This window comes from Zootoca vivipara, chromosome 6 (assembly GCF_965207765.1).
Source record: "Zootoca vivipara chromosome 6, rZooViv2.hap1.1, whole genome shotgun sequence".
Taxonomy (NCBI): Eukaryota; Metazoa; Chordata; class Lepidosauria; order Squamata; family Lacertidae; genus Zootoca; species Zootoca vivipara.
The window spans coordinates 71535088-71557244 of NC_142589.1; the positions used below are offsets into that span (position 1 = coordinate 71535088).

The 22157-nt window shown below is 45.5% G+C and overlaps 1 protein-coding gene and 1 pseudogene across 2 annotated transcripts; one reads left to right on the top strand and one right to left on the bottom strand.

The window, feature by feature from the left end:
• Positions 1 to 2987: 2987 nt before the first annotated feature.
• LOC118087344 (chemerin-like receptor 1) lies at positions 2988 to 13817 on the bottom strand. Of its 2 annotated transcripts, none has more exons than XM_088672587.1 (2): positions 13498 to 13817; positions 2988 to 5675 (listed from the first exon to the last, which is right to left on the bottom strand). In XM_088672587.1, exons 1-2 carry the CDS (start codon positions 13815 to 13817, stop codon positions 4568 to 4570), a joined length of 1428 nt encoding a protein of 475 aa, XP_088528713.1. In that variant the 3' UTR covers positions 2988 to 4567. The 2 variants fall into 2 exon arrangements, with proteins under 2 accessions (XP_088528713.1, XP_034975793.1); XM_035119902.3 differs by having other exon boundaries at positions 13457 to 13685.
• LOC118087345 (small nuclear ribonucleoprotein F pseudogene) lies at positions 9300 to 9606 on the top strand (annotated as a pseudogene).
• Positions 13818 to 22157: the final 8340 nt, after the last annotated feature.

The following is a 22157-nucleotide window of genomic DNA, read 5'->3' on the forward strand; positions in this document are numbered from 1 at the left end:
TTCTTCTTCTTTTCCTAAGAAAGAAAAGAAAAACTTCTGCCAACCTTGCGATTCTCCCTACACAATGATACCTCCCCCTTGTACTTCAGTAGTTTTCACTACCTGCCCATCCTAACTCCTGAGTTTACTATTTGCTTTTTTTAAATAATTAAATCTCCCATATGATTGCAAACTCCAATCGTATATATCGGGTTTTTTGTTACACATTTTCTTCTTGACTTCCTGACCCTCTGTCCCTGATGTTTTTCTCCTATTGTTATCCCTCATTAATAGCTGCATCCACATTTATTTTCTAAGCCCTGCAAAATCCACTCTTTACTTTCTTCCAGTGCTCATATCTCAAATCCTGCACGTGATTTCACATAAGAATGATAATTCGGTAGGCAGTCCACCAATGGCAATTAAAGGCACAGAAGTCCTGTCCTCTATTGAGTCTGGCAACCCTACTGGCGCATGCTAGTTGTGGTTGAGCCTAGAGGCAAACATGGGTAGGCCTCCCAATGTGAATTCAACCTTGGTACAGTAGGTTTGTTTTGACATACTCATACGCCTCTCACTGTGTCCTCTAAGCACACAAGCAAGAGGCATCATCAGAGTTCAAGGCTTCATTCCAGCCAGGCAAAAACGTTCAAGGAGGATGCAGAGCTCTGCTGGGAAAGGGTCTGGTTTGGGGGAAGCGGGTGTGCCCTAGAGAAAACTCCAATGGCCAGTCAGAGAAGGCTGCAGGGCCACATTTCTCCCTGGGGCCAGAGGTTAAACCTACTTGCTGGAAAGAATTGTCATTCAGGGAAGTGAAAATGATGTCAATTGTCCACCAAGGCTGGTCTTGCAGATGTCAGCAGGAAAAGGAAAGGAAATTTACAGAAACCTTATGTGTTGCATGGGGAAGAGCTGAAGAAACGGCAGGCAAAAATAAATAATAAACATGTTGCAATCCGTTTTATAAGGTTGTCTTACAGCAATGATATTACCGCCACATGCAAACCGACTTTCCCCTTTATCTCAAGGCCTTCATATTGTGCAACAGGGACGGGCAGAAAGTAGATTTACCGGCACTGGTAGATAACTGGGGGGGGGGGTGTGGCTTTCAGTAGATCAGAAAGGATCCAGAGGATAACTTTTAAAGATAGGTCCTTAGCTTATAGCAACCTATCTGCTTGGGCCTGGCTGTGTATCTGTACACAAGGCACAATCCAGACAAAGTTGAATTCTTTTAGGAAAGCTTTTAATGGTTAATAGATTGTATTTTATTTTAATATAAATTGTATTTTAATGTCTGTTGGAAGCCGCCCAGAGTGGCTGGGGAAACCCAACCAGATGGGCGGGGTATAAATAATATAGTAGTAGTAGTAGTAGTAGTAGTAGTAGTAGTATTTCTGGCTCAGAAGGACCCTCCAGAAGTCCCTTTTATAGCACGCTGTGATTATGTGTGCTCATGGTGCTATCAAGGAGGTGACTATTTGTAATACTATTTGTTCCTGCAAAAATCTTGGGCTGGTCACACTGCTCCACTTCCAAGCAATGCAATCAATCAATCTGCCCCAGAGGCTGAGGCAACCTGGTAGATTCCTGATTTATTGGGCAGTCATATTCAGTGGATATATCCCATTTAAAAAAAATGAATAGCAGCATGGTGTGCTCTGGTCCATGGGGTCACGAAGAGTCGGACACGACTAAACGACTAAACAACAACAACAAAACTAGTTTTTAAATAAATAAATACCCCATAGCTTCCTGCTGAAATCCCATAACTTTTTATACCACGGATGTTCTGCTTTTCGTTTTGTTCCACTTTTGTTGTGCTATGGCCTGTCCACACATTTGTAATGTGTTAGCATTGGGGAAGCATTGCTGAACAAACTAAAGCATGAGTTTGCAACCAGTTTTCTGCTGTGTAAAGGGGGAATGAACTCTGCTAAGTAAAGGAACTTGCTAGCACAAGTTAGGAAGGATATCAATAAACAATATATCCTCTCCTGCCACCCTCAACATTCCCATACATGGGAGGGGGGGGGATGAGGAAGGGTATGAACCCTTTGATGAACCATCATCTCCAGATCCCCAGGTTCCATTTTTTTTAAGGACATGTAAGTTTCTGGCATATGTAGAACCTAAGGCAAAATGTACAAACATGTTTCTTCTCATTTGTGAGCGTGTGTGTGAGAGAGAACGATAAATTTGCCTGTCCCAGACATGGCTTTAGAGTAGCACAACCAGGGCAGCTGCACTTACTCGGTTCTGTGCTGTAGGGGGCACCACAACAATGCTGTAGAAAGGAGTGTGAGAGGCAGAGGTTGCAAAATTCTAGGGTAGCACAGGACGCCATTGAAATTTAGCAGCCCCAAATCCACCACGGCCAGCTCCCGCTTTCAGCATTTTACTTTCCCCGTCTGGGGTGGGGGTGGGAATCCTGCAGGTGTCCTTCGAACTTCCTCCTGCCTTGAATTACCTCGCAGAAACTTGGAGCGGGACCTTTTGTGTGGCTGCCCCTGTTTTGTGAAATAGCACTCCTGTTGAGATACAGTGTGACAAGGGTCCACTATCTGCACTTTACAGAAACAACTGAAGACAGTTTTTGTTCCGACAGGCTTTCCCAGCTGGGTAAATGTTACCACAAGTAACCATTACCACAAGTGTCCATTTGTTAGGGTTTTTATTTTAGTTTTAAATGCACCAGTTGCTTTTGTGTGCTTTAAACTATGGTGTAGTGGTAGACTCGTAATCTGGGGAACCGGGTTCGCGTCTCCGCTCCTCCACATGCAGCTGCTGGGTGACCTTGGGCTAGTCACACTTCTCTGAAGTCTCTCAGCCCCACCCACCTCACAGGGTGTTTGTTGTGGGAGAGGAAGGGAAAGGAGAATGTTAGCCGCTTTGAGACTCCTTCGAGTAGTGATAAAGCGGGATATCAAATCCAAACTCTCTTCTTCTTCTTCTTCTTCTTCTTCTTCTTCTTCTTCTTCTTCTTCTTCTTCATATTATCCAACGTCTTTGCTACATTAGAAGTGTTGTTAAAATCCTGCTAATGTTTTCATTTGCTTACAGGGGTCTCTTAAATACATTATAAATCTTTCCCACTCTTTCTTAAAACTTCTGTCTTCTTGGTTCCTGAGCCTTCCAGTCAGTTTTGCCATTTCAGCATAGTCCAACAGCTTAGTTTGCCATTCTTCTCTGGTAGGGACTTTATCTTCTTTCCATCTCTGGGCTAGTAGCATCCGCACGGCTGTCGTTGCATACATGAAAAGTCTTTTCTGCTCCTTTGGAATCTCTGTACTTACAATTACTAATTAAAAAGCTTCTGGTTTCTTTATAGAGGTTCTTTGAAACACATATAAAATTACACACATATTCTATGCACTAATACTCCTAAAGTTACCAGTACAGAAAAAGAAACGTACAATACATAATACAGTACAAAATAAGCCTTCAAAATGTACAAACGTGGGATCCAAATGCACGTACCTTTAAAGAAGGCCATGCCACTTTAAACAGCCATGGCTTCCCCCAAAGAATCCTGGGAAGTGTAGTCTGTAAACTGCTGAGAGTTTTAGGTAACCCCTTATTCCCCTCACAGTTACAATTCCCAGAGGTCCCTGGGAAGGGGTTTTGGTTGTTAAACCACTCTGCAAATTGTAGCTCTCTAGGAGGAATAGGGGTCTACTGACAACTCTCAGCGCCCGTAACAAACTACAGTTCCCAGGATTCTTTGGGGGAAGCCATGATTCTATGACTAAAGTGGCATGGTACTGCCTTAAAGATATAATGTGGATGGGGGGGTCTTGGTTTGTCCCTCTGGGGTTTCCATAGACAGGGGCGGAGGAAGGGGGTGCAGTGGGGGCAGGCTACTCCGGGTGTCACCAATGAGGGGGGTGACAAAATGCTGGGCAGCACTCACCGCAGGGCCTGCAGTGCGCCCGAGCCACGCATCTCTCCTGTCCAAAACGGTCCACCCACCACCTCCCCCTCAGCTGTAGGGTGGTTGAGTGGGAGGAGGCAGGCAGACTCCTTTGAGGCCCCGTGGAGCGTCCTGCCCTGGCTTGCCTTGCCCCTCTGGCAGAGGGCCCCACCCCTGGGCGCAGGGCACACACGCCGCCCCAGGTCCCCAATCGGCTTGCTCCGCCACTGTCCATAGAGCCAGCATAGAGTGTAATACTACACTCTGCAGGATAGTTTTAGAGTAAATAATATTAGCTTCACATACCTGAAAGGTAAGATTTGTATTTTGATATGCAGGCCATCCCAGCGTACAGCTTACAAAACAGCATAGACCTTGATTACCTCCAAGTGCTAAGCAACCATTTTGCTTCAGGCCATTCCCAACCCTCCATCCCAAAACCACTGTTTTGTACTTGGCTGTGAATTGGGGAAGGAGAGGGAAGACTCAAGGATCAGGGCAGAGAAAAGACTAAAGCAGGGTTTTGCAAACATGTGTCTCCAGCTGCTGTTGGACTACAACTCCCATCATCCCTAGCTAGCAGGACCAGTGGTCAGGGATCATGGGAACTGTAGTCCAACAACAGCTGGAGACACAAGTTTGCAAAACCCTGGCCTACAGTTTGCCCCTTCTGCTCTAGACAAGGTGACACTCTATCTCCAAACTGGATTTGCTCTTGGTTAACACCTGTGCTGAGGTCTCACTGAAAGCATTCTCAAACGCTGCAAGGACCGACGTCCTCAGTTTCTCCCTGAAGTCATGCCCTACAAAGACATACAGGAAAGGGTTCAGGCAGCTGTTGACGTAGGCCAGGCCCGAGGCCAAAGGTACCCCCACCACCAGAATGGTCTGCAGCCAGGGCGTTACTGTGGTGACTGACATCTCCAGAAAGGAGAAGACATGATAGGGGAACCAGCAAATGAAGAAGGCCAAAACAACTGCCACCATGATCTTGAAGGGTCTGCCTGAGCGTGTGAGGCGGCTGCCCTTCAGCCTGGCCGTGATGATGCCATAACAGAACAAGATGATGGTGAATGGCACCAGGAACCCAGCCACGAAGCGGGTCATCACCATGGCTCGGTGACGATCCTCTCCCAGCTTGGCAACCTCCTCCGTGTCCAGGTCATCCGACAAGGCAAAGTTGTTGTAGCAGTGGGTGATATTCTCCTCGCCAGAGGAGCTCCCAGTGTCCCGGAAGAAAAAGTATGGGGAGCTGAGAGCCATGGCTGCTAGCCAGATGCCCAGCGCCACCATAGAAGCCAGCCGGGGTGTGCGATAGTTCTGGGCCCAGACGGGACAAGCCACAGAGACACAACGGTCCATGCTGATGACAGTGAGTAAGAAGACGCTGGCAAACATGTTGAGGAAGGCCACGGTGGTGTTGAGCTTGCACAGAGCCTTCCCGAAGGGCCAATGAAAGCCGAGGGCCATGTAGGCCACACTCAGCGGGAGAAAGAAAGTGAAGACAAAGTCGGCTAAGGCCAAGTTGAGGAACCAGACAGTATTGACAGTCCTCTTCATGCGGAAGCCAGTGACAAAGATAACCAGGCCATTCCCTATCACCCCCAGCAGGAAGGCCACGCTGTAGAGCACCATGGAGAGCAGGTGCATGGAGTCACGGAGGCCGCTGTTGTCGTCAAAGTCAGGATAGTCCTCATAGTCTCCATAAAGGCTTTCTTGTGAGGTGGCATTGTCAGCCATTTTGGAGGAGGAGAACTTGAGCGAAATTGGGGTGAAGGGTGACCTGTGGGAAAAGAAACTACTGGTATGATTTGAAAGACATGGAGTAACATTATACACATACTGTTTGTTGAATGAGTTGGCTTAAAAAAATAAAATAGCCAGGGCATAAGGTCTTAAAACAAGGCTGGAGAATCTGTGGCCCTCCAGGCGCAGTTGGACATGGATTCCCATCGGCCCTACCTAGCATGCAGAGCACAGATTCCACACTCTTGACCTGAAATAATTTACTCAGGCTTGTAAATGCTAGCTGCTGACTGGGTTGTTTATGGTGATCAACAATCACTTCCAGAGAATTGCACAAGGAAAATCCTTTCACCCCACCCTGTTAAGTCATAGATGACTCATGTTGGCATATTTGTTTCCCCCAGAACACCATTTACTGAGCCACTGTTTTGGACTGCTGCCATATTTCTAGACTTTTTCAGCAGCCATGAGGACTAGCAACTTGGGGGTTGCTTTTAAAAAACCTACTAGCATCCTCAAGAAGCCAATTTTTCAATCAAGCATTAGACCATGTCCACATGTGCCCAGAATCCTGTTGGATATGCACACTCTTTTATTACCTAACTTCTTAACAGGGGTTGAAAATAAGGACAAAAACTACATACAACAGCCATGTGCAATTGGTCCTCAATGGGTTTTTATCTGCTTCTGCTTCTTTCTTTTTTTTTTTTACAAAATGCAGCCTCAGAGGAGGCATATTTGTTGGCGGCAAGATGCCGTAAGTGGCACCCCTCCCTGCACCTGTCCACCTCCTTGTTTTCATTACTACTGCCCATTTATTTCACATCTCCTTTTAGGAAAAGCAAGTGGAAGCTAAGAAGGAAGAGAGGCATTCAATTTTGTTTGCATTTTAATACAAAAATTACCTAATTTGTGGTTCTCAATACAATACACCAGCAGCAGCCAGCAATGTGACCTCCAAATATTGTTGGATGACAACTCTCATTTAGCCACAATTACCATGGTCACTTGTCAGTGATGATGGACGTTGTAGTCCAATGGCACCTGGAGGGCTCCACATTGTTTACCCATGCAATATGTGAAACCAAACTGCAATTGCCTATTGAAATTTGCACTTTTCCAAATTCTGTGATGCAGTTCTCCAACCAAACCCTCCGTACAAAATAGCAGGCATCAGGGTAAGTGTTCATAAAAATCTGTACATTGGTGAAAATCACATTCAAAAATGTATTACAGTTGGGGAAATTGCTTGCAAAAACATGCATGTTAGTCAAAAACTACTTTACAAATGTGTGAGTTTAGGACAAATCCACACAAAAAGGCTGTTGAATTTTCATGAGGATTCTTTTAAAAATCCAGAAATTGCTGCAGGAAAATGGTGAACTGAATTTAAGATTGGAAAAATGAGAGACTGAGAAACCGAAAAGGACAGGTCTGCCCTATCTCTAGGGGAGACTGTTTCCCCTTCTATCACAGCTTCATGCTCAGAGGGGCACAGTCAACATGTCTCCACAGCAAGGCAGAGCAAGCCCTAGGGGCTCCGGGGGTTGGCCACTTCCTCGAGTATAAGCCGTGTTGGGTACCCAAGAATATTGACCCTGGCTACACTTGCTCTTCCCCAGAGGCTACAAACTCAAAATGTAAATCCTGCAGGGGGGGGGGCTTTGAAACTCTTTCCACGGATGCCAGTTTCCATTTTTTAAAAAAGCCCACATAAAAAAATGTTTTTGGCCCTGCAAGGAAAAGCTACAGGTTCCTAACACACTTAACATTTTCAGAACTGTGTTTTTTCTGTCTGCTCTTCCCAGTGTTTGAGATTTATCCAAAAGCTAGAGGATTCGGCGCAGCTCCCAGAGAAGGAAGACGAGAAATGCCACAAGCAACCATACATGGTTTAGCCACTAAGTGGAAGTAGAGATTTAAACTAGCAGCAAGTTTCTCTCCAACTTCTGCGATCTGCGAGTGCTGCACACCTTCCTAGCATCTGCCTTACGCTTTCCAACAGAGCTGGGTATCTTACCAGTTTCACTTTCAGGAGAAAGATCCATTGGTCTCCCATTCTGTAATTCCTTTTAATTTACCTACATCCTCTTTCCTCATATTTTTTACAATTATTTTCGTTTTCTTCCCATTAACCCTGAATCCTGCTACATCTCCATACCTTAATAATTTCTCTTTCAATTTATTTATTGTTTCTACTGGTTCCTCCAACATTATTATAATATCATCTTCAAAAGCCCTAATTTTATATTTTCTCTTCCCAACTGAGATTCCCTTAATCTCCTCATCCTTCTTAATGTCCTGTAATAAAAATTCCAGCGATGGGATAAACAGTAATGGAGACAGTGGACATCCTTTAGATATCTCAAATTCTTCTGAGATTACCCCGTTTACAATTAATCTGGCCATTTGTTTCTTATAAATTGCCTTAACTCCTTCCAAGAATCTATCCATTGCCCCAATTTTTTCCAACACTTTTTTCATGAATCCCCAAGCCAGATTGTCAAATGCTTTCTCCACATCAAGGATACACTCCTTTCACCTAAAGCTATGTTCTCCAACTGAACTCTTCCTCTAACCCAGGGTTCCCCAAAGTGCGGCCCTCCAGATGTTTTTGCCTACAACTCCCATGATCCCTAGCTAACAGGACCAGTGGTCAGGGATGATGGGAATTGTAGTCCAAAACATCTGGAGGGCCAAAGTTTCGGGATGCCTGCTCTAACCCATGGGTAGACAAACTAAGGCCCGGGGGCCAAATCCGGCCCAATCGCCTTCTCAATCCAGCCCGCAGACGGTCCAGGAATCAGCGTGTTTTTACATGAGTAGAATGTGTGCTTTTATTTAAAATGCATCTCTGGGTTATTTGTGGGGCATAGAAATTCGTTCAATTTTTTTTCTTCAAAATATAGTCCAGCCCCCCACAAGGTCTGAGGGACAGTGGACCGGCCCATGGCTGAAAACGTTTGCTGACTCCTGCTCTAACCTATGGATGGGGTAATATGGGACTTACAGCTCCCATCAGCCCCAGTCAAAGTGGCAAAACAGGACAGGGCTCCTGTTCCTTTAATACTTGTGTAGATGGGGGAGCTTCAGCAAGTGTATCTCTGTAAGCACAACTCTTAAAGGTACAGGAGCCATGTCCCATTTATTTCAGCTAGGGTTGGGCAAATTGATCAATTTCAGGTTTTTTGCTTTTCCAAAATTCTGTTCTCCACATTTCCACATCAATTCACGAATTTCCATTTTTGAGGCGAAGGGGAACCCTCAGGAAAATTTGCCAACATTTTAGTGCGTATTTCTCCTAATGCACACATTTGTATGGAATTTTGACTAATGTACGCATTTTTGCAAAGCAATCCCCCCCCAATATAATGCAGTACACTTTACCCCAGTATATGCATCTTTGCACACATCACTTGGCTGAGCATAGCTGCCAAGTTATCCCTTTTTTAAGGGATTTTCCCTTATGCTGAATAGGCTTCCTCACGAGAAAAGGGAAAACTTGGCAGCTATGCTTGGCTGAAGAACTGCACTGCAAAATTCAGAAAATACACATTTAGTCACTTCCGTGCTTTTTCTTTTTAGAGCTTTGGTGGGCACACGTGCTACCCGCAAGTAATTTTTTTGCTGCCACAGCTGCCCTTAGGTTGGCCTGGTTGCTATGAGTCTGCCTCCCAGTCCAAAGCCCTTACTAAATGGGCTGACTGGGAAGCCAGTAATGGTGAAGCTGAAGTGGGGAATGGAATACAAAGGCTACTTCGTCTCCATCAATGGCTACATGAACATGCAGCTTGCAAATACAGAAGAATATATTGATGGTGCATTATGCATTAGCTGGACACCTTGGTGAAGTTCTGATAAGGTGCAATAATGTCCTTTGTATAAGGAGAGAAGAAGAAGAAGAAGAAGAAGAAGAAGAAGAAGAAGAAGAAGAAGAAGAAGAAGAAGAAGAAGAAGAAGAAGAAGAAGAAGAAGAAGAAGAAGAAGAAGATGAGAGAATAACTATTTTGGGGGGAAGTTGTTGTTTTTTAACTGTGCTAAGAAATTAAGTTATCCAGTTTTGTTGCTTTGCTTTTTAAAGGTTTTGTCAAGCAACATATTTAATGGCCAAAAAACAAACATTGCCATTGAAGAAAAATTACCACTATGGAAGAAAAATAAACATACTATTTCTGACAGTAAGAAGGAAGGAAGGAAGGAAGGAAGGAAGGAAGGAAGGAAGGAAGGAAGGAAGGAAGGAAGGAAGGAAGGAAGGAAGGAAGGAAGGAAGGAAGGATCTCATTTCAAAGGATTTATGTGTTTCAGTTCGCTTATCATTTTAGAAAGTGATAATTAGGTGGGTACACCTTTACATTTCAACTGAATCAAATTTCTCCTCCACTCCCAGTTTCAACGGGGCTTGCTGAAAACTTCAATGTGCATAGATTTTTCCCCTGGAAAAAAAGGACAAGAACAGCAGAGGAACACTCGGTTCAGAGCCACAGCCCCCAAAATATCATATTTAGCCACAGCAAAGGGATTTGTTTTGCCCATGTCCTGCAGGAGTTCACATTTCTTTTTCTTTCTTTTCTTTTTTGGTCTGTCAGTGCACCAGATGCCATGCAATTTGAAACTTTCCTTTGGCCAAGTCCAAAACTGCAGTGCATGTGCCGTGGTTGGGGTGTTCTATGGATTGCATAGTCCAAGTGATCATTTTACGAGGTTCTCGCCAAATTTATTTTCTTCATATGTTTATCTAAAATATTTTTAGGATGCCTTTCTGGGCAAATGCCTATCCAAAGTGGCTTAAAGACAAAGGCAACAACTGAGGAATAGAATAATAATAACACAAAAAGATGTCCTATTTTCTAGGTGTTGGGAGGTTTGAAGAACTGGTGGGTCAGAGAAAGAGGAGAGGGAAAAGAGGGCAGGGCAACATCCGAAGATGATCATGTAAGGGTTGTAAACATGGTGCCCACTGTCAGCGGCAGAGCTTCATGCTCCGCCACCGGAGACGGATAGCAGGTGTGCTGCCCCCAGTGACGTGGCGTGCGTTTTGGGAGCAGGGCATACCGTGCGCAGTGACATGACATGCGTTTTGGGGTGGGGCACGCCATGCACAGTGGCAGGGCGCATGTTTTGGGGCAGGGTGCGCAGGGGCGGGGCATGCATTTTGGGGGCGGGGCGGGCAGCGGCGATGGCGCCCCTATCTCCCTACACCCCTGCCCACTGTAGAATTATAGAACTGCAGAGTTGGAAGGAACTACAAGGAACATCTAGTCCAACCCCTGCAATGCAGAAATATTTTGCCCAACATGGGGCTCGAACCCATGACACATCCTGTACCAACTGACACATCCTGTACCAACTGAGCTATCCCATATGCTGGGGTTGGGTGGGGCAGATGTCACGGACTCCAACTTCTATCATCCCTGATCATTGGCTGTGCAGGCTGGGGCAGATTGGAGTCACAACTCAGAATCTTTGGAGGGTCCTGGCAACCCCTGCTGTTATCCATCGATGTCCCTGGAAGAATGCTCATAGCTCCAGGGTTGCACCATCAAGAAAAAGAAAGGAGCCAGCAGGTGTGGTTTGCCCTCCCCTGCCCTACAGAAACGAACAGAATTATAGCAGAGGCAGACAGAATTAGGATGATCAGATATCCTCCTTTACAGATGACAGTCTGTTGAAACCAGGACAAGTCTGGTTGAAAGATACAGTACTGGGTTGTCCCCAACTAAGTTCTAATCAGAGTAGACCCCAAGGAATGAATGGACCTAAGTTCTTGTTTTTTGTGGAGCGGGAGAAAGGAGGGAGGGGGTTTAATGAAATCTGCAGTGTCCTACTGCCGACTTCTTCCAATTTTAGCCAAACCGCACACCTGTTTGCCTTCTAAGAAGAGATGCCAAAGGGTCAGGCACCACAGAAGCTAGGGGGGCTTGAGCTGCCCTTATACCTCCCTCCCTCCCACCCCATGTTACAAGCACCAATTGAATCCTCCTTCTCAGCCCCTTATTTGACCCAGAGCTATATGGGTAGCCTGAGCATGATAAGAATGAGGATTTCAAATGATTATCACTTTTCACCCTACAGTTCCAGAATGGATTAGAGCAATTTTTAAATGCAGGTAACTCACAACTCACACGGGTGGCGCTGTGGGTTAAACCACAGAGCCTAGGGCTTGCAGATCAGAAGGTCAGCAGTTCGAATCCCTGCGATGGGGTGAGCTCCTGTTGCTCAGTCCCAGCTCCTGCCAACTTAGCAGTTCGAAAGCACGTCAAAGTGCAAGTAGATAAACAGGTACCGCTACAGCGGTACGGTAAACGTCGTTTCCGTGAGCTGCTCTGGTTTGCCAGAAGTGGCTTTGTCATGCTGGCCACATGACCTGGAAGCTGTACACCGGCTCCCTCGGCCAATAACACGAGATGAGCACCGCAACCCCAGTGTCGGTCACGACTCGACCTCATGGTCAGGGGTCCCTTTACCTTTAACTCACAACTTACAGACATTTTACTTGCACGAATTCAGCTATACACTCTTGGCAAAAAAATAATTAAAAGAGGATGGAAAGGGGCTGAATGTTCAGAGGGGCTGCTGCAAAGAATGCCCCACCGTGAGCCATCATCCCTCGAACACCTGATGTCAGTGGAATTGGGCCCAGAAACAAACTGGCAACCAAGGCACCTGTTTTGAAACAGCAGCTAGTCACTGCATTTTGGGCCACTTCAAGGGCAGCCCACATAGAGATTTGCTGCACTCCAAGCCTGAGCGACTTGAATAAGGGACTCTGGGACTTCAAGACTCTCATACACCACTGGGGGGAATAAGAAACTGGGAACAAGGAGCCAATACTAGCCTCACGGGGCAAAATGAGGGGGACGTGCAAAGCGGTTTGGCAATCACAATTCGATTATGGTGATTGTGCCACATTATGGCACTCAAAATTGGGAGGCATGTCAACAGCACTAAGTGCGTCTGTTGCGCTTTCATTTCTCGCCACAGTATTTTTTTTTATTTTTAGTGTTTTTTTAAAAAAGCATGCATTCTGCTTCCACAAGGCAAACTTCATTTATTTTGCATTCAGAAAAATTACAGGCAAACAGCATCAATAATAGACTTCCGGCTTATTACAGGCGGAGCTCAGGAAATGCAGCTGTGCCAGCCCCTAGAGCAGAGATGGGGAAGCTGTGCCTCCCCCAAACTTTTTGGACTGCATCCCCCATCATCCCTGGCCACACTGGCTGCAACTGATTGGAGCCCAATAACACATGAAAGGTCACAGTTTCCCCACTCCTGTCCTAGAACCTCAGACTATGGCCAGGAAGACCTGGGTTTAGGATTGCATGAATCTCACTGGGGGACCCTGACTTGGTCAACTTGCACTTTCAGCCAAACCTCCCTCGCAGGGTGGTTGTGAAGGTAATAAGGGAGGGAGTTGTGTGCTGCCAACTTGCAGTGCCCCCACAAACCACGGACTGTTCTCAAGTCAGATCCAACTTCCCTGCCTTATCTACACCCAATCCAGGGGGTGGCATTGCCGGCCAGCTTCCTCCCCCTTAGCCTCAGTGTTGTCCAGTGTTTTGCCCCTCAGCATGGAAGAGGATGGAGATGAAAAGTAGAATTAATTGGCTCCACCAGCCTTAGCTCTGGCTCCACCTACTCTTAGGCTCCTGTTTCTGGCCCTCCCATTCTCCAGTATACACCACCCATCGCTGCATGCTGCAATGAGAAGGAAGGAACAAACAAAGGAGGTGAAATAACAATCTATAAACTTTCTGAATGGGTGTTCAAACCCTGCATACCACTCCACCAAAGATAGGGAAATTATATCACTCTTACCTTTGAGCCCTTATCTCCCTAAGTCTTTCTGCTTTTCTCACCTTCCTGGCCTCCGTACCTCTGGTTCTGGGGTTCTTCGGGGACCTCTCGTCTGTCTCTGAGCTCTCTGAGAGCTACTGGTCCCTTGCAGGCTAGAGAAACTCACAGGTTGGGTGTGTGCATTCCTAGGGAGATGGAGAGTCCGGACGTGTGGCTTGAGGGATCGTCCATTACCCGCAAACCATTGCTCAATCACATTACTTTGGCAGCCTGCAGAGAGCTGGCACTGGGATCGCAGCAGGGGCAGGCTTAACCCTTTCACCCCTGGACTAAACAACGGCTCGGTGCAGCACTGACGTTCCTCGCAGCCCACCTCAAACATATTGGGAAAGTCTCGGCACTCCAGAACAGGAGCTAGTATTATATCAATAATCCAGCCCAGTTAATTGCTTCCAGAGGGTGAGGTGAGCTAGAGGTCGTAGCCCATACCTAGCATAAAGCTCCGTTCCCAAATGATCACCTTTCAAGCAGAGGTCCCAGAGTAAAACTCAGACTTGTTTGGTTGGGAGAGCTTTGTTCTTAACTTCAGCTTGCAAAAACAGAGTAAATTTCAAAAGTAAAAAAATAAAATAAAAGCAGTGTTAGGGTTGTGGAATGGATTTTCATATGTACTGTATTGGATTAATCTTAAGGAGTTTGTGCATGTTAGGACTTCCTCTGTGTCAAAGTTCAGCATAGCTTAGTTTCAACTTTAAAGAAATGTACAGTACGTGTCCCACCGAAGGAGGGAGGTAGACCAGAGCAACAGACAGTTCTTGTGTTTCTAGAGATGATGAATCATGCTTCTTCCTCCCAGAAGGTCTTGCCACAAACTGATCCCACATATCAGCCTTGTTTCTTCTCTCTCTTTTCCCACCATTGTTGACCATCTAGCCTAGCAGAGGGGAACCTCCAACCCATGGGCTGAATTAGGCCCATGGGGCCATTTGCCCCAAATGACACTCACCTGCCTAGGAATGGGGGTGAAGTTCAGTTCGCATTTAAAGTCAGTGCTACCTAAAAATGATTGACTTGCGGGATCCGAAACCAGGGAGAGACAAAGTTCCAAAGGGAATGGAGTAAATTCATTGACTAAATGGAAAGGAACTGTAGAAGTTTAAAGACACTTGCAGGACTGAAATAAATCCTACGAACTTGATTTAAACATGTTGGTAAAAAGGAACTGCGAGATAAGAGTGAGAAATAAAGCCGAATGGCAGGAGGGGGGAAGTCATAGCTCAGCAGAGCGAAATGAACTGAGATGGGTGAATATAAGATGGAATGTATTAAAGAAAAATTGTTTTTGATTTCTTGTTTATTTGGAAAAATCAATAAAAAATCATTTGAAAAATAAAATAAAGTCAGTGCTACTTAATTCACACTTCCTGAAATGCCAAACCAAACCAAACCATCCTTCAGAAGTCACCCTTCTCCGAATTTTGCAATGCAGTTCTCCAGCCAGAAACAAGTGCAAAAAGAAGAAGAAGAAACATAAAAATGCAAATGTTGGTGAAAATAACCAAAGAAATGCATTGTATTAGGGGAAGTTGCTTTGCAAAGATGTGTCCATTAGGGCAAATGCACACCAAAATGCTGGCAAATATTTATTTAAAAATATATACATTTAAAAATGCCAACAGATTTGGAAAAATGCGGAGAAATTAAGTTAAAATTGGAAGAATGAGAAACTGAAATAGATAGGCCTGCCTATCGCTACCCACAACCGATCTTAAAGGGAGCCTTCAAATGTACCAATCCCTGCCCAAAGTGATATATATATATATATATATATATATATATATATATATATATATATAATTGGTGCTAACTACAACCCCTGCTGGAATCAAGACCCCCTGAGTGCAGCCAGACCCTGTAGAAAGTGGGAAACGCAATCAGTGCCAATCAGTTGAACAGCACTTGACTGCAGCTCCCATTGCGATGGACCACAGGGATTGTCCTTTGAAGCTCTGTATGAGTTCAAGGCAGGCTGCAAAGGAAGGAAGGAAAGGAATCGGGAGCACACTTGGAATATTCTCCCAACTCTTTCCTTTGAAGCCGGTCCTCCTGACGTCATGGTGGCCCACGAGGGCAGGGCTGCTCAGAATCTACCCTGCCAGCTGGATCTTTTCCTTCGCCCCTGACGCAGAACTCTCCTGGAGAACTCAAAAAATTGCACTCTATCTTTTTGTCTGTATTTTGGCTGGCCTAAGAGAAGTATTGATCTAATATGGGTTTTGAAATTTTACTTATGGCCCAACACAAGCAGATGGTTGAATCAGTCTTATTACTCGTCCATGTCAGTTTTGCATGTGACAATTTCCACCCTGTTTTTGCATTAACCTGCCATTTAAAAAAACAACATATCAATACAATGCTTCATATTTAAATCCAGTCATGGCTGTTTAAAGAGGAATGTATAGTGCGTACATCCCTCCTAATATGCACATTTTTAATGCACTTTTTCCTAATGTTCACCTATTTTGCAAGCTATTTCCCCTAATGGAAATGGTTTCGATGTATAAATTTGTTTTAATTGCTTTAATTATGAGATTGTTTCACACATGTTTTGTTCCTGGCATTTTTACAGCTAAATCACTTTGTGATGTTTCATAGGAAGTGATTCACAAATGGAATGCAATAGTATAATGCTTTCATGGATGTTTCCTTTACTAATAAATGCATTTCAATGCACAATTTACCCTGATCTGCTCATCCTTATACACATTCTCTTGGTTAGAGACCTGTGTCACAAAAGTTCAAATTTTGCAGGGCATTAAAATTCAAACCAAACTGAATTTCATCCCTATCCCTACTAAGTTCCTAGCGGAAACAAAATTGCTTATGCCAATGGCCAAACGATGGGCTCGGCATAACACCTGCAGTGGAGACACCTGGGCAATTGCAATAGGAACTTTTGTAATGAAGCAGGCAATCCTATAGACATGAAGCTGGTATTAGTTAAGCAGGCATAAAGTACATCAAATCAAAACTCCACTCACTGCTGGGTGAGTCCCCCTAAGCCTGGCAGAGGGGAAACAATCATTTAAAATAGTGTTAGAGTTACGGTACACTACCTTTTCAGTGGCTTAGCAGGTCATGTGACTGAGCTAAACAGGTTCAGGATCCAGCCTAAGTCCCTCCTCTCTGGTCCCAGAATGCCATGCCCCTGCAACACCCCCTTTTCAGAGCTTATACTTCCAAAGGAGGGGAAATATATGTTGGTGCCTCTCCAGTCAAGCTGAGGGTGGGGCATTAATGCCAACATAGCCCAGCTCCACAGGGAATCTTCCAGCTCTACTGGAGATCCATGGGATCCTCACCCCACTCATCCCAGTGGATCTTGCTGTAAGATTGGTGCATACTCTAGTTATCTCCCACTTGGACTACTTCAATGCGCTCTACCTTTGAAGGTGAGCCAGAAACTGCAACTAATCCAGAAAGTGGCAGCTAGACTGGTGACTGGGAGCGGCCGCCAAGACCACATAACACCGGTCTTGAAAGACCTACATTGGCTCCCAGTACGTTTCCTAGCACAATTCAAAGTGTTGACCTTTAAAGCCCTAAATGGCCTCGGTCCAGCTCTGAGGGCCTTCTCTCACTGCGAAAAGTGAGGTTGCAGGGAACCAGCCAGAGGGCCTTCTCGGTAGTGGCGCCCACCCTGTGGAAAGCCCTCCCACCAGATTTCAAGGAAATAAATAACTACAGTGGTAACTCGGGTTACAGACGCTTCAGGTTACAAATGCTTCAGGTTACAGACTCTGCTAACCCAGAAATAGTACCTCGGGTTAAGAACTTTGCTTCAGGATGGGAACAGAAATCGCGTGGTGGCAGTGCAGCGGCAGCGGGAGGCCCCATTAGCTAAAGTGGTACCTCAGGTAAAGAACAGTTTCAGGTTAAAAACGGACCTCCGGAACGAATTACGTTCTTAACCTGAGGTAACACTGTATCTGACTTTCAGAAAACATCTGAAGGCAGCCCAGTTTAGGGAAGTTTTTAATGTTTGTTTTTTATTGTACTTTTAATATTCTGTTGGGAGCTACCCAGAGTGGCTGGGGAGGCCCAGCCAGATGGGTGGGGTATTATTATTATTACTATTATTATTATTATTATTAAGATTGCTCCCTTGGGGGACAATCACAAGATTTCTTTTTCTAGAAACAGGTGTTTCTAGAATCACCTCCTCTCCTCCTTCCAAAATGGTAATTTCAGCATCAACTTCCCAAAAATGCCATGCAGGATTATTGGGCTCTTATCCCTGGCCCCAAGAAGACAGCAACGCCTGGCGGCTAGAGCTGGGGCTGGTTGCCAGGATACGGGCCCACTCACAAACAAGGCAAACAGAGCGGCCACAAGCTCAGAGCATTTCTGACCACAAGCCACAGCTGTGACAAAGCCAGGCTTCCCATGGGTAAAGTGGCAAGCAACACCCATTTGAGGCTCCGTGGCCAGAATGGCTCAAGCATTACGATCAGTTGTGGGGTTGCTGGTTTTTTGTTTTGTTTTGTTTAAGTGGGAAAAATCCATCATTAAGAAAATAAAGCCCAGGCATATATAACCTCCCGCAATTTGCTGTGCCCAAGGAAGTTCCCGGACGTTCAAAATCAACCCCACGCTCTAGGATAAACAGTGAAGCCACCAGCTACTTACTGAGTTCCCATCCCCAAGCCCAGACAGATGAATTTTCACTAGGGAATCAGAGGGTGGCAGATGGGTAACAGAGAGTCATCCCAAACTAATATTGTTCTAACCCAGTTTATCGGGAGTGTTGTGGGACCTTAAGGGATGGAAAGGGGGGAAGCTGGGAGTGAGCAGAGGAGAGCAATAGCTGAGGGTGGGAAAGGATGAGAAAGCTACCCTTCAGAGACAGTGTGGAGTAGTGGTTAGAGTGCTGGGCTAGGATCTGGGAGACCAGGGTTCAAATCCCCACTCAGCCCCAAAGCTGAGGGTGGCTTTCAGCCAGTCACTGTCACTCAGCCTAGCCCAGTGATGGCGAACCTATGACACGCGTGTCAGACGTGATACGCAGAGCCCTTACTGCTGGCACGCACCCCATTGGCCCATTCGCGCTGTTGTTGTTGTTTTCCCCCATTTGTTCTCCCGCTCCTCCTACAGCTTGCCTCCACTGTTGCTGGTAGCCAGAGATTGGTTTTTTAACCCTTTCTGTGCTGTTTTTTTCCTGGCACTTTGGCAGACTATGATTGGGTGTAACAGCGTTCGTTTTTTAACCTGTTCTGTGCTGGGTTTTTTGGCGCTTTGGCAGACTATGTTGGTGCTGCGTGTTAGTTCCAGCGAAGGTATTATTCGTCATTTATTTCTGCTCTCTTCCCCCCCCCCCAAAAAAGCGCAGCAGCTTTGGGGCATCCCCCCAAAAAAAGCAAAGCAACTTTTGCACCCCCCAAAAAAACCTCCAAAACTTTGGTTATTAGCAGCTCCCCAAAAAAGCTCAACAACTCTGGGCACTTTGTGATAAATAAGGGGTTTTTGGTTTGGTTTGGTTAAATAATTAGTTTTTGGTTTATTAAATACAGTTATATATTACAATTATACATTTTTGTTATTTAAACTATAAATATCGCAAAATTATGGTTTTTTTCCTCGAAGTGAAACACCACCCGAGTTATGCTCGGTTTTTTTGGCGAATTTTGACACACCAAGCTCAAAAGGTTGCCCATCACTGGCCTAGCCTGCCTCACAAAGTTGTGAAGATGTTGCCACAAAGATAGAATGGAGAGGAGGGAAAACCAAATTTGCCTCATTGAGAAAGGGGAGGAGAGATATAAATGTAATGCTTTTTTTATTTTAAAAAAAGGCATTTTGACGTTTTCTGCAAGTCTGCAAAAGCTTCTACCCCATAACGATTATTAGGTCAGTCAGCCATAATTATAATACATGATGACGTCACTAAAAGCATTGCATTGATTTATTCATATTGGGATGCCTGCTTATTGATTCTTAGCCCCTCTGTGGTGAGAGGCTTTGTTTGATATTCTGTACTGCACCGTCCCAGGGTAATACTTTTCTTATTTTCTGTCTCGTTGAAAATAAATTTTTAGACGTTTATTTATTTATTTACTTGTTGGAAAGCCTAAAAGGACAAAGAGCCGTCTTTGAGCATAGAAAAACTTCCCAGAGGGGTCGCCCAGAGGCACATCTCACTCACCATAGGTGAGCTACTGCTGACATACCTATTTTAAAAGGCATCACAGGCAGGTGCAGACTGGGCTTGCACTGCAGGCTGCAGGATGAAATTGAAGCAGTGGCTGGAGAAAGAAAGCATTTGCCCCGATTCCAGAGATTAATCTGGGCGAATCTGTTAAGCAAAATAACAAATACAAAGGAGTCCCCTAGCACATTAAAAGATTAACAAAAGCATTTCAGCCAAAAACTTTACGTGGACCGTTGCCCATTTCACCAGATGTAGTAAGTGTGACTCTTGGTTGATGCGCACACAGAAGAAAGTTATTATGCAGCAAGATCAGATGGCCCAGCGGCATAAGAGAGTAGATCTTTAACTCTTCCCACTGGACCGCCTTTTCATTTGTGTGCTTTGTAGGGATATGATTTTCACATCCTCTCTTGCTGGCCTCGCTTTGCAATAACATTTTCCCTGGCAAGCCCGCGTTTCCCCTGCCTGTTTGCCCATGTCTGCCAACCTGATGCCATAATAAATTTGCCAGCTTTCAACATTTTCCAGCTGGTGGGCCTTCATGGGAGGAGTAGCATTGCCAGGTCCTTACCTGAAGGCCATTTTATAATTCAGGGGTCAGCAACCTTTTTCAGCCGTGGGCCGGTCCACCGGCCCTCAGACCATGTGGTCGGTCGGACTATATGGGGGGGGGGGGTTTGAACGAATTCCTATGCCCCACAAATAACCCAGAGGTGCATTTTAAATAAAATGACACATTCTACTCATGTAAAAACACAATGATTCCCAGACTGTCTGTGGGCCGGATTGAGAAGGCGATTGGGCCACATCCAGCTCCCAGGCCTTAGGTTGCCTACCCCTGCTATAATTCTTTTCAAAGAGGGATGACAACTACGTATTCTTTTTGCAAACCGCTTTGAGTTGTTGTTGCTGTTGTTGCTGTTGTTGTTGTTGTTGTTGTTTATGATCAAGCAGTACAGACCCTCCAAGTGTCCCTATTTTCCAGGGACATTCCTGATTTAGAGAAGCCGTCCCAGTTTCTGATTTGATCCTGGAATGTCCTGCTTTTGCTTAGCACGTCCCTATTTTCATTGGAGAAATGTTGGACGGTATCCAACCCCTGAGCTGTCTGAAGGCAATCCTGAATAGGGAATATTTTTTTAAAAAAATGTTTCATGTTTTATTATGTTTTTATATGTACTGGAAGCTGCCCAGAGTGGCCGGGGCAACCCAGTAAGACGTGTAGGGTATAAATATTAGAATTATTGTTATGGAATGGGAGAAATGTTGGAGGGTATGGCAATATATAAATTAAATAAATAAATACCTTATTTGCCAACTGAGGCTATAGGGTACCCCCGCACTCACTCACTCACTCACACACACACACACACACACACTTCCTGAATACCTGATCTGGACTCCACAAAAGTTGTTTTTGCTGCTCCAGTGACAAAACCAATGTCTCTATGCTGCCATTACTGGCACAGACCATAATTAGAGGGCTTTAGTGCTGAGAAGGCAGAAGGCAGGGAAACAAAAACATGAAAATAAACCAGTCTTCCCCCTTCGCTGCTGACAACCCTAAATGTAAACCTCTTACAAGCACCGCTTCCTCATACAGTGTCCCTGTGTTCAAGCGGGCCTGATCCCCAGGTAGGCATTACCTAGGTCTTCAGCCTGCTGCTGCAGTCCTGTACCCACTTACCTGAAAGCAAACTTTGGATAAATCAATGGGTCTTCCTTCTGAGCAGATTGCATGGATAGTGCGCTATATTCCAACAAGTCTCAGGGAGACGACAGCCCAGGTAAAGGTAAAGGGACCCCTGACCATTAGGTCCAGTCGTGACCGACTCTGGGGTTGCCCGCTCATCTCACATTATTGGCCGAGGGAGCCGGCGTATAGCTTCCAGGTCATGTGGCCAGCATGACAAAGCCGCTTCTGGCAAACCACAGCAGCACATGGAAACGCTGTTTACCTTCCCGCTGTAGCGGTTCCTATTTATCTACTTGCATTTTGAGGTGCTTTCGAACTGCTAGGTTGGCAGGAGCTGGGACCAAGCAACGGGAGCTCACCCCGTCACAGGGATTCGAACTGCCAACCTTCTGATCAGCAAGCCCTAGGCTCAGTGGTTTAACCACAGCGCCACCTGGGGCCTGTAAAGGTAAAGGGACCCCTGACCATTAGGTCCAGTCGTGACCGACTCTGGGGTTGCGCGCTCATCTCGCATTATTGGCCGAGGGAGCCGGCGTATAGCTTCCAGGTCATGTGGCCAGCATGACAAACAAGTATTCCAACAAGTCTCAGGGAGACGACAGCCCAGACACCAGCATAAATGCCTTAGCTCAACTGTACAGCGATGGTTATTTATATGACCATTTTTCCAGACTTCTGTGAGCTGCGGTTGACTTGCTCCCTGCAAATTAAAACTGAAGGCACGCTTCGGTCTTGCACCTGTTCATTGGCCAGGGAGTGGAACAGTGAACCCCACCTGCTTGCAGAGGATTCCCCCCCCCCCGTATTGCTGCATGACT